Below are 13,004 nucleotides of genomic sequence, written 5' to 3'. Positions count from 1 at the left end.
CATTTCATCAGAAAGATGAAGGAAAAGAGACAATGGGAACACTATTTCACTTAAATACCTTCTCTTGTCGGTCCCAGTCACTGTCCCATTGGCTTAGAAATCCAAGCTGAGGCCCCGCATCTGGAATTTGATTCAGTCAGCGTGGCTGGCTTCCAGGACTCCAGAGATCCCGATCCCGGACGGACGTGTGCTCTGCTTCACAAAATGGCTCACTTTACTTTGGTCCTTGGGTTCTCCTTTTATAGGGAGGTTGTTTTGTAACAGTTCATTCAAACAGCAGAGTCATGAGTGTTGACCCCACAGGGCATGGGCCTGTGCTTTCTTATCTGTCTCCCTATCGTCCTTTTTTTTTTTTAAGCCTTGGAGCTCCATGGGACTTTCTCCCAGACTGATAAGTGTATGCTTCACCCACAGCCCTCTCTGCATGCCTGGAGCCAGGCAGTCCCTTCATCAGAAAACAACATTATAAACACTGGCTGGGTTCTCTGCAGTCTTTTGTGGAGACACATTTGGCCAGAAATGTACTGTTCGGATTTGTGGTGTATGAGAGAGAAGCGCTTCTCCCCTCACCCTCACTTCCCCCCACAGTAAACTAATGTATAGTAACTGCACTGTTTGGCTTCTGTGATAGTATTTATGGTAGTCGCTTTTCTTTTGAAAGCGGACTCAAAGGCCACCTGGTTTCTGGTTACTGAAAAGAATGGACGGCGTCATCTCCTTTGTTTTGAGGCAATCCCTTAGCCTGATATTGTGGCTGGAATGGATAAGCTCTCAATTCCAGCTTCTGCATGATGGGATCTAGGTGGTGGACTTTGATGGGACAGAGCTAGTTTGCTCACTTTGTAAATGGCTAATCAGGTGCTTGTTTACCCTAGACAGGAGTAGCTCCCTGACTTCAGCCCCTTCTGTGACTTTTTTTTTCCTTTTTGAAACAGGATCTCATATAGCCCAGGATAACCTTGAATTTTTTATTCTCTTTTTTTCTACCACCCAAGTGCTGTGATTACAGGCATGCACCGCCATGTCTAGTTGATTTGGTACACAGGCTTGAACAAAAGCTTCTTGCATGCTAGGTAAGGAGTCTGTGACTGAGCGCCAGCCATCCCCATCCCCTTTTGAGGATTTTGACTTGTGAGCAGAGTACTGTGGAAGCTACATTTCTGTGAGGCAAAGATGCCATCATTAGCAGGCCATTCCTACAATGGCTCCTTGTCCTGCTTCTAGCACTGCAATTCGCTGCCAGGGCTCCTGTCGAGCCACATAGTACTGTCCTTGCTGTAAGTTCCTTGGGGTCTGATTCTGCTGCTTGCTACCAGCCCACGCTGACACGGCCTTTTTGGTGTGGCTCTGGGATTCCAGGACAGGAAGATATTGACGTTACCACAGTGCTGAAATTTCCCTTTGGATGAAGGCGTTGGCTGCTACTTGTATAAAATATTACTCAAGAAAGCTACACTTAAAGCGCCGTGTGTTCCCTGTGCTTGTGCGTTAGTAAGCCTTAGTAAGCGTTAGTAAGGGTAAATTGAGAGAGAATGAGAGGTCTGTAAGACTGGGTGCTTTAAGGTCTCAAGCACGACTGGGTTAGAAGGGTTTTGGTACCCAGAGAGAAGCAAAGGTTCACAAACGGCCAGGGAAGAGGAGGCATGTGGAGAGAGAAAGCAGCAGATGCCTGTCTGATGCTATCTGCCTGGTGGTAGTCACGCACTAGGACAGAGGCTGCCACAAGGGGGTGCGGTGGGATTTCTGAGAGATTTCAAACATTGCAGGATGCAAAGTGTCTTTTGCTCAGCGGGAGAGCTGTGTCACTATAACTGAGACTCATCTTTGGAGAGAAAAGACTCTTCTTTCTTTTCCCTCTTCCTCCTCCCTCTCCTCTTCCTCCTTTTCCTTATATGATGCTCCCACATTGGCTAAAGGTAGACACACGAGAGAGTTTTTTTTTCTTTGATTTTTCACTTGTAACTGCTATCTTAAGCCAGCTTCAGGGTAATCCTTTTTCATTCTAGGCCAAATTCTCATCACCATACTATACTCTGTCCCCCATGTCAAAAGTTGTGAAGGCTAGAATTTTATGAAACTTCATTATGATGTTGAGAACATAATTCCAAAATGGTTGTAAACAGCCACTCCAGTGTATGACTCTCAGCTTCCACTGCAAAGGGATAGCTTATTTATAAATCTCAAAAACAAATCGGCCAGGGTCTGAAAAATGCCAAAGTCCATGATAACATTCTACTAGTCCATGACCAGATAGAATACAGCTGCATCTACACAGCACAGGATATTTTGGATGGAGAGAGAGCACAGCTTTTTGGAATTTGTGATCATGGTCTGTCTGAATGAAAGAGAAATGTGGTTGAATACACACTTATGTTGGCACTTTTTATTTGTTCTTTTTTGAGACAAGGTTTCTCTGTGTAACAGCCCTAGCTGTCCTGGAACTCGCTTTGTAGACCAGGCTGTCCTTAAATTCACAGAGATCTGCCTGCCTCTGCCTCCCTTGTGCTGGTATTAAAGGCATGTGCCACCATGGCTGGCTTTATTTGTATTTTTTAAAAAAGGGTTTCATATAGCCCAGGCTGGCTTCAAACATGCTGTGTAGCCAAGGATGACCTTCAACTTCTGATTTTCCTGTTTCTACTTCTCCTGTATGGGATTACAGGTGCGTGCCACCATGCCTGATTTTATATACTGCTGAAGATTGAACCCAGGACTTTATGCATGCTAAGCAGAACTCTACCAGTTGCGCCATATCTCAAGTGTCTGCTGGCACATTTTAGATATTATACAGTCTAAGCATGAGAGAGCCTTAGATTTGTGAAAGGAGTTAATCTCACGTGAAACCTTTATACTGGGGCTTGGGAGGTAGCTCAGTGGTAGAGCACTTGCCCAGCAGATGCAAGGCCCTAGGTACAATCCCTAGAATGGAAAGAAACAAATAAGCACTATTCCCCAACCTAAAACCAATGAATTGAGAGAAACTTATGAATGTTTAATAAAAGTCAGGTTTTAAAACAGAAACATATCTTGCCATTCACCATCTTTGCTCCTATTCTGTCTTGGGGCAGAATTATCGGCGTCAGTCTGAAAGCATTTATACAAAATGATGCTAAGTAGTCATTATTCAATTCAGCCTGTAAATTTTCCCCAATCTCTTTAACTATTCTAAAAGGCAAGACCATTTGACACACACACACAAAAAAAAAACCCCTTTGAAGCAGAGGAACAAATTATAACATGTTCCCGAATTGACAGTTCTCCCGAAAACTGTGAAATGCCTTCATTCCATGTGTGTTTATTTTGAAGAAGTTAAATCACCTAAATGCTATCTTCCAGTCTGACTAGGACAGAATTTAAACAACAGTCCTGGAAAGAGTGAGTTTCAGGAAGGACTACTCGTCTTCCCTCAGAGAAAGAGAGCCGTGTATCAGGGGTGAAAGCATTGTTTGCAGTGCTGTGGACTGGTAAGGAGCTAGTGTTCCTATTCGGCCTTCCTAGCTGTCATATTCATCTGCTAGATTGCAGAGAGCTATGAGTCTGATGGTAGGGGGTGCATCTGTATGGGTGTCTACTGTTCTTTGCACAGAAGCATTGTAATGTTCTTTTTATGCCTGTACTGTCTTTTCAGGAGTATGTATAGAGTGAACAGCTTTCCTGGAAGACAGATTCATTCTCTCTCTCTCTCTCTCTCTCTCTCTCTCTCTCTCTCTCTCTCTCTCTCTCTCCTCTTCTCTTTTGGACAAGGTCTCATGCAGTAGCCCAGGTTTGTAAAAACATACTGTATACCCAAGGATGATCTTAAACTTCTGGTCTGCTGGGATTACAAGCAGGCACCACCACTCCCAATTTATGAGGTGCTGAGGATTTGACCCAGGATTTTGTGCATGCCAGGCAAGCATTCCACCAAGTCACCCAAGCCTGTTTTAGCCAGTTTTTATGAATACAAAGTATTCCAACAGAGAAAAGAATAAAAATTATGTTTTTCAAAATCATACACATAAGTAAACATAGAATCACTAACATATCCTTTTATCTTACTATGACTTAAGGTGGTTAACTGAATATGATTATAAAAAATTTAAATATGCAAATTTGACTATGAAAGAGCAGGCTGAGCCACTTAGGCAAAAAAAATCTATGTTTAATGTTACTGTTTCCAAGAAGTACCTTAAAAGTTAAACAATGAAACATTTTTTAAGAAATGATTTACTTTATTATTTTATGTATATGTATATGGGCCAGAGTGTATGCATGTGTACCACCACATGCAGGTGTTCATGGAGGCCAGAAGAGGTCACTGGAATCTCTGGAACTGGAGTTGCAGATGGCTGTGATTTGCCATGTGGGTGCTGGGAATAGATCCTGGATCCTCTGTAAGAACAGCCCGTGTTCTTAACCACTAGGTCATTTGTCCAGCCTCAACAGCTAACCATTTATCTGTACTAGTTTTTCCTGTTGCTGGTATTCTAGAAATGTTATTTAGAAGAGTCCATCAGCTCACATAGAAAGAACAGATATACAAGGTAGGGGGAGATGAGTTGGCATGTCTACATTTTGTGACGTAATGTGGAAAACTCAGAAACAAGTGAGAAGGCACAGTGGTGCTACATATTAAAGCAAGTCTTAGTACATTTGATACAAGAAAGGAATCTTATGATAATATTTCTGTTGGAACATTACACAGTTTCAGCTTGTATTTATAAATGGAAGAGTCCTATGATATGATAGAAAAAGAAACCCCAGAGACATGACATAAAAGGCCACAAATGAAGCTATAAAGGAGGCCAGTGACACTCAGCCCTCTACAGACAGAAAGCCATCAGGACACAAGCCTGACACCAGTAAGACACCATCCACTGCAATTTCTCCAGTTTTGCCTTTGCCACGTTCTGCTTCAAAAATGACCTAATAATGGAGAGAGAACAGAAGGTTACTTCAAAACAATGATGTCATCAGACTATTGAACAGCTGTTAGCAAGGACTAAACTTGTGTCTATATTGTATAGAAATTGCTTTTCATATTGACTACATAGCATTGTCTTGACTATATAGCAATACGTTCCCCACATGCCAACTGCTCACAGTGAGGGTTCTGTCTAGAAAAGACAGGGTCACAGCAAACACTGGAGGATTCTGAAAAGTCCTGTGCCCGGTGGTAGTGGCATCCACCTTTAATCCCAGCACTCAGGAGGCAGAGGCAGGCGGATCTTGGTTTGAGTTTGAGGCCATCTTGGTCTACAGAGCGAGTTCTAGGACATCCAGGGCTGTTACACAGAGAAGTTCTGTCTCGAACCCCAACCCCCAACACACACACACACACACACACACACACACACACACACACACACACACACACACACACACACAGAAACAGTCCTGTCCTGTAACTGAGCAGGGAACTATATATATCTTTGTTTACTTTTAAGTGTGTGTGTGTGTGTGTGTGTGTGTGTGTGTGTGCGCGTGTGCGCACGCATGTGAGAACAGGTGTTCATTATGTAGCCAAGGATGACCTTGAACTGCTGCTCCTCCTGTGTCCATCTCTGAGTACTGGAATTATTGGCATGGCCCACCAGGCCTGGTTTGTACAGTGCTGGGGACTGAACACAGGATTTTGCACATGCACTCACATTTAGGCACTCACTCTCTCAACTGAGCTATGCCCCAGGCCCCTCTTTGTTCTTCTATTGTGTGATTTTTGACCTTTCCCTCTCAAGAAAACAGCTCTTGTCAAGGTCCTCCAAACTCAGTAAGCTCTTGATCATTTTTATCCTATTTGTTCTTTATCAAATTCATTAACCAGCTTCCTCTTAGAGCGGTTTCCTTTCCCTTTATTAAACCTACTTCTACAGTAAAAGATTAACTCAGCAGCTCTGAGTTGTCCAAAACCTGAACATTTGAAAGACAGTTTTGTCCTTGACTGCTTCCTGCGAGTCAGCCTTTAAGAACTTGAAACTACTTGGTTAAGAGTGTTTTTGCTTACCTGTAACCTTTAGCCAAGCCAGATGGTTTATGCTCAGAATGTGATATATGTTGGGGGCCTTGGGTTATATGATATCAGTGTAGCCTCTGGAAATGCCGGAGAGTGGATGACTAAGGTCAGACACGCTGACAATCATATGGGCCGACTGATGCCTACTGAGAGCTCGGAGAGAGCTCAGTAAGAGAGTGCTTGCTTTGTAAGCATATGGACCTGAGTTCAGTCTCCAGAACTGTAAATATAACAGTTTTTATCAGTTCCCTGAGAGTGGGAATTCTCCCAACAGCCACCCCTTCAGTTCAGTTAAAATAACCTTTAAATAATCATACTCTGGCTACCACTTATTGAGCTAAGTTCCATAGAATGAACAAGAAACTTTTTTTCCTGCTTGTTTATTTGTTTTTAACATATTAAAGAATGTATAGACAAGTTTGCATGGAACTTAGTAAGAGGGAGCCAGACACACCAATAGGTCATTTCTAAAGAATTGGATGAGCACCCTCATTAGTCATGCTGACTAGGCAAACTCTTGCCTATCTTTGTACTCCTGACACCCATGGACACCAGTAAATAGGTTGTTAAATCATGGAAAAAGAAAAACGGAAATATGGAATTCCTTTCCCACTTACACTTTTGATAGTATCGATCCCTTGGTACAGCGGGATTTTCCCCGTCTTCCATCTCTCATCCTCATTTTCAGTCCCTTCCCATGCCAGGGCATTGTTGCTATTTTTCACGAACACTCGAAGTTTTCCTACTTTGTCTCCAGCCAGTCGGTAATCAAAGAGCAAACAGAAGTTGCTTTGGGGTGTCAAGCTGGGGAGGAGAAGTTTCAACCGGCCAATATCCTTCCTGTGCCCTGCCAGTGCTGGGACTGCCATATAATAACCAACAGCTTTAAGAGAACAAAAGGCTGTGAGGAAGGGTCTGACTATGATGCATAAATGAGCTGGAAAAGTGAACAACAGTCTCCTGTAGGAAATGCTGAAGACCTTTACATTAGAATAGAATAGTTCTGCAAAACCGAGACTCTGGATTGGAGAGTTGAAATCTTTTCCTATACAGAGAAGAGCTCTAAGGGTCAGAAAGCTAAGGAACTTTCCACATTCATAAGCAAATAAGAATATAATGGAATGGTCACTTAGCATTGAAGGTAATTTGCAGCTAATGAATTCCAGAACATTTCCACCTTGATTATTTGAATCTTAGAATACATTTTCCACTGAATCGAGAATAGGTATTGTATTAGTGACCTGTGTTGTTGCTGATACAAAATACCCTACTAAAGGAACTTAAGGAAGGATTTATTTTGGCCCACGGTGGTGGAGGAAGTCATGGCAGCAGGAGTTTGAAGCAGTCAGTCACATTGGATCCACTGTCAGGAAGTAGACAATGATGAATGCTCAGGCTCAGCTCACTTTCTCCTTTGTATCCAGTCCTGGACTCCAGCCCAGGGAATGGTGCTGCCTCCATTCTAAGCAGATTTTCCCATCTCAACTTAAAGCTAGATAATCCCACGTAAACATTCCCGAGGCTAATCTACTCTAGACAGTCTCTTACAGGTATGCTTGTCTCTTAGGTGATGTTAGAGCCTGTCAAGTTGACAATCAATATTAACCATCACAGGTATGATGGCCAGCTATTTAGGTGGATCCAGAGAGAAATGTCTCATCAAAATGTACTTGACCTATATTGTTCTAATGGCTTCTTGAGGCTCAACCACCATGTGGTAGCATATCATTCTTGAGTTCTGATGTAGGATGACTAGAATATATTTTCTTCTATGCTTGCAAACCTTCTAAGTACCTTGTAATCTGGAGAAGAGGACTGTCTGTCCATCTCTATTCTTTTCATTGTGGCTTTGGTGAATTTAAGAAACTCTTTAAAAATTATTATTATGTGTATGGGTGTTTTGTCTCCATCTATATTTGTACATGTGCATGCCTGGTGACCTTAGGGGCCAGAAGAGGGCATTGGATTACATGGAACTGGAGTTACAGATGGTTGTGAGCTGTCATGTAAGCGCTGGGAATGGAACTCAGGTCCTTTGGAAGAACACCATTGCTTTTAATCCCTGAGCCATTTCCCCCGACTCGGCTAAAATAACTCTTACAGAGCATGCTCTGAAGAACTAGACAATAAAGAATTCCCAAAGAAGCTGGGAGGAAGACATTGGGGATGGCATGCAGTATTTTCCTGGTACAACTCCTGGAGACACTTGCAGGACCCTGACTGATGCTGCCTTAGTCTTCACTGGATCCAGACACTGGTGGGTCCTCTCACCCAGCAAAAGCATAATTCTGCTAGGTGGGCAAGATGACCTTCGGTAACAACAATTTGGAAAAGAACAACACTGGTATACCTAAAATACTTCTGGCAATATACAATATCTTTGCTGTGTAAATCTTCCATCTGCCTAAGTGGCCAGACTTGCACTCTCCTGTCTCTCTGTTTCTGTTTAATTGTTTACAGTGTAACCTGAGGCTGGAACCTGAAAGAGATTTAAGGATGACAACATATGTGGAATGCTAGCCTAAGGTGTATATAAATTAGCAAACTCTTCTATTAAAGGCCAGCTTCTCTTTGGGCATTAGTCAGAGCCAGACATGTGCTAAGAGCCTTTTCCTTTATTAATTTCTACATGTGAGGAGTGATTTCTCACTGGGATGGTACATTATTTCTACAACAGCTTCACCAGAGTCTGTAGCCATCACACCTGTGAAGGCTAATATTGATTGTCAACTTTGACAGGATCTAGAATCCCCTAGGAGACAAGCCTCTGGGTATGCCTGTGAGAGACTGTCTAGAGTAGATTAGCCTCTGGAATGTCTACATGGGATGGTCTAGCTTTAAATTGAGATGGGAAAATCCACTCAGAATGGAGGCAGCACCATTCCCTGGGCTGGAGTCTAGGACTGGATACAAAGAAGAAAGTGAGCTGAGTCTGAGCTTTCATCAAGCTAAACTCCAGGATGCCCAGTGGAGTTTGAATTTCAAATAAACAATATGTTTTAGACATACTAAGAAGTGTATTTATCTCCAATGAAGGCACCTCGTACTTTATGCAGTCACTCTATCAGCTGTTCTCTCTCTTCTGGGACCTTTTCAATCCCAGCTAAAGCCTTTCAGCTTTCCTTGAGTGTTTATCCCTCCAATACTATCAATTCATTCCATGTTTCTCGTCTATATTTAGCTCTATAGGGGAAGACAAGACCATTTTGAGACCTGATAAACATGTAGGAAGGGAGAAGGTATGATGTGAGTGCCTCAGATGCTGAGAACCTGGGGGGTCATTTGCAAATTGGGTGTTTGCAAATAGAAGACTTCTCATTGATGGAAAAGTCAATGTAAGACAATCCTGACTAGGTGAGCTGTCAATCTGGGACTCCCCATGTGCTACAGCTCTGGTAGCACCACTATCTACATTCCCATGACGGAAGGAAGGAGAAACTTGTGTTAGTTATCAAGACAGTTTCTCCAAAGATGGCTTATCTCCTGTTAGAGTTGTCCACTGAATCTTTGGTGAAAGGCCCACTAGAACAACTGTTGTGTGGGATATATTCCTTCTACCCCAATTGCAAGTCCTACCAGGAATTCTTGGTAGAGGATATCAAAGCTTTCTGACTGCAGGTACAGGCTTGCAAGGAAATATCTCAGGAAGGAATTTTCCCTAAGAAAGGATCTTTTAACCCAAGGCTGAGCCTGCACATCCCCAAAGAAATACAATTATACTAGTGAGGAACTGGACTCCAGAGCTGTATAACAGTTGTTCCAGTTCTATGGCCAGCTTTTAGGAGATCAGGATTCCATATTGTGCTCCAAATTGTGTCTGCAAGCCAAATACTTCATCCAAGGGGAAGCCAGGGCCCATCAATAGTGCTGAAGCAGACACTACAAAAGGCAGGAAGTTCATGGCTCAGTGCTGATGTTGAGACCAATCCAAGGCCAGGTGGTCAGAAAGAATTCCTTAGGCAACAGAAAGGAAAGCTGAGTCTTGGAGTTTAGCTCATTAACTTGACACTCATTGTGGTTTTGATCCTTTGAGAGGTGACTCTACTTTAATTCCAGTGTAGACAGAGGTCCTATTACCTTTAAAGATTTATTTCCTATCAAAACACAATGAAAACTACAGAGGACTGTGGCTGGTAAACTGGGAAAAGGGGAGCTCTCAGAGACACCCCACCCTACCCCCACCCCCACCTTCCTCTCCTTTTCATCTCCCTCTCCCACTCTTAGAAGGAAGAGGGTAAATATAAAAGAGGGATGCTGGGACACATTTCCTGGGTCATAAGAGAGGGATGAAGAGGAAATAAATGCTGCACCAGTTACTCATCCATCCGAGGCCACCTCAGAAGGCCAAAGGTTCCCAAAGATGATAAACAACCATGAGCTAAGCAGTGACAGGAACAACCCTCAGGTAACAAACAGCCTTCTCTACCTCTCCTAGAACATGTAGCAGTGGAATTTAAATACCATTGTCTCGATCAGCAGGAGTCCAGTCAAAATCATCTTCTCTGTCCTGTTTCCAGTCACAGACCCCATGATCAAAGCTGCAGTCAACTGAGATGTTTAAGTCTGCTTTAAAAAAAAAAAAAGCACATTCAGAACCATTAAGAGCGTCACAAAAGTAGCTAATTTGGAGCTCTGGGAGGTGATGTCATGGGTTTAGGTGCACATAGATCGTGGCAACTGACATGCTTATTGGGGTAGTTTAAACAAGATTCGCTATTTTTAGACTTCTACATTTTATGTGTATGAGTGTTTTGTCTGCATGTACACCATGTGCGTGCCTGGAGCCCATAGAGGTAAGAAGAGGGCATTATATGGTTAATTATATGTATATTATGTTACAGATGGTTGTGAGCCACCATGTGGGTGAGAACAGAAGCTGGGTCCTCTGCAAGAGCAGCGAGTGCACTTAACCACTGAGCCACCTCTCCAAATAACCTATTTTGAGTTACATCTGTACAATGTGTACAGCTATTCTCAACATATTCTGTTGTAATCTTAGAAAATAAAACTGAAGGAACCCAAAAGATGGCTTCAAGGTTAAGAGCACAATGACCTTCATTAGGAAGCAAAGCAGGAAATATAACCAGTTGTTCATAACATTCAGGCCAGAGCCAAAGCCCAGAAAACAAGTGTCTGTGGAGTGCGCAGTCATAAGACATCTAACTCACACCCCTTCCTACAAGGTTCAGGTATTTTGTAACAGTGAGAGCAGACTGACCCACATACGCATCCAACTAGTATTTCCTGTGGCCTACATCATCTCAAAACCAGATAGTTATAGATAGTCCCTGTGCCTCTGAGGCGGTGCTTCTCAACCTCCCTAATGCTGTGTGTGACCCTTTAATACAGTTCCTTACGTTGTGCTGACCCTCCCAATCATACAATTATTTTCATCGCTACTTCGTAACTGTAATGTTACTACTGTTATGAATCATAACGTAAACATCTGTGTTTTCCGATGGTCTTAGATGACCCCTGTAAGGGTCATTTGCCCCCCAAAAGGGTTGTGATTCACAGGTTGAAAACCACTGCCCTAAGACCTCTGAAATTATTCAAATTATCCAACCTTAAATGCTCTCCCTTGCCCCCTCACCCTTGACTTTCCTTCCACATAAGCCTTAAAGATGACCTTGGCCTAGTTTTCCACTAGCTCTTACTGTTGCTCAGTGTATCCTCTTCTCTTGTGAGTGTACATAATAAATCATTGTTTCAACGGCATTGGCCTCATGTTGTCACCGAGTCACATCCATGAATTAAAATTCAGTGGGCATTTCATGATTTCAAGATTCCTGTTAGAAATTTGCCAGGCACTTATTGGATCAAATAAGCTAACCCACTGGCAGTTTCTAAAATGTGTTTTTTTGGTGTTGTTTCCTATTATGGCAGAATGGCTGTGTAGTTCAGATGTACCAGAGGAATAAGAGTGGAGGCAGCTAGTGCTAGACACTGTTTTTTTTTCCCCCGAGACAGGGTTTCTCTTTGTAGTTTTGGTGCCTGTCCTGGATCTCGCTCTGTAGACCAGGCTGGCCTCGAACTCACAGAGATCCGCCTGGCTCTGCCTCCCGAGTGCTGGGATTAAAGGCGAGACACTGGTTTTGAACCAGTGTCTCTGGTTACTTTTATGTACAGCAGAGGCCTTCAAACCAGCACGTTAGCCTACTGTCGATTTTGTAAAGTCTTACAGAAGCACAGCTTCCCATGTACTTATATAGTATCTTGTTCCTTTAAGCTCCAAGGACAAGGCGCCCTATGAGCTACAGAGACCATATGGCTCACAAAGCCTCACATATTTGCTCTCTGGCCCTTTCCACAGAACAGTGTGCTGACTCACGACGTAAGATAACAGCGATAAAGCACTGTGAAAGAAGACAAAGACCAAGACGCTTCTGATTTAAAATTAAGGCAGCCCCCCTTTCTCTCCAGGGTTTCTCTGCGTGGCCCCAACTGGCTGAAACATGGATCAGAATGGTTTCCCACTTATATAAGCCCACTTGTCACTGCCTCCAGAATGCTGCCATTAATGGTGTGTACTATCATGTCAGGCCAGCCTTTTCTTAAAAATTATTAAAATTATATTTTAGATCAGAGGACAATCTGTGGAAGTCAGCTCTGTCCTGGGGATCAATATCATGTCATCAGGGTTGGTGGCAGCTGCTTTTTCCTTCTGAGACATCTTGCTGGTCCATAAGTTGCTTTTTCTTGACTTATGTCAATTTGCCATTTTTTCCCCACAAAGGTCACGTCATTTAATTTGCTTATCAGAAATATCTGTCACTGGACCCTCAATAAATCTAAGGCTCCTGAGTGACTTATCCAGGCTCCACAGATACTGGATGCTGGAACTGAGCCTGAGATCAGGCTGAGATCTATGACTACCCACTTTGCACAGGCCAGGTTTGGCTTTGAGGTGGGACGCATTAAAGGGGACAGTATATCATATCAGAGGCAGCATGATGGGGATCTTAATTGGAAAGAGACTCTCTTTTTTAGAACCTGGAGAGGAGCTTCATTA

At 43.0% G+C, this 13,004-nt stretch overlaps 1 protein-coding gene across 1 annotated transcript in view; it reads right to left on the bottom strand.

Moving 5' to 3' along the window:
• Positions 1-3,918: 3,918 nt before the first annotated feature.
• Egfl6 (EGF like domain multiple 6) overlaps positions 3,919-13,004 on the bottom strand; it is a 67,498-nt gene continuing 58,412 nt past the window's right edge. The window contains 3 exon segments of the mRNA XM_052715601.1: positions 3,919-4,905; positions 6,610-6,875; positions 10,454-10,558. Of these exon segments, the coding sequence (XP_052571561.1) occupies positions 4,795-4,905; positions 6,610-6,875; positions 10,454-10,558 (482 nt within the window). The 3' untranslated portion in view covers positions 3,919-4,794.

This window comes from Peromyscus californicus, unplaced genomic scaffold (assembly GCF_007827085.1).
Source record: "Peromyscus californicus insignis strain IS unplaced genomic scaffold, ASM782708v3 Scaffold_10__1_contigs__length_136768540, whole genome shotgun sequence".
Taxonomy (NCBI): Eukaryota; Metazoa; Chordata; class Mammalia; order Rodentia; family Cricetidae; genus Peromyscus; species Peromyscus californicus.
This window is presented reverse-complemented; position numbering and strand designations above follow the sequence as displayed.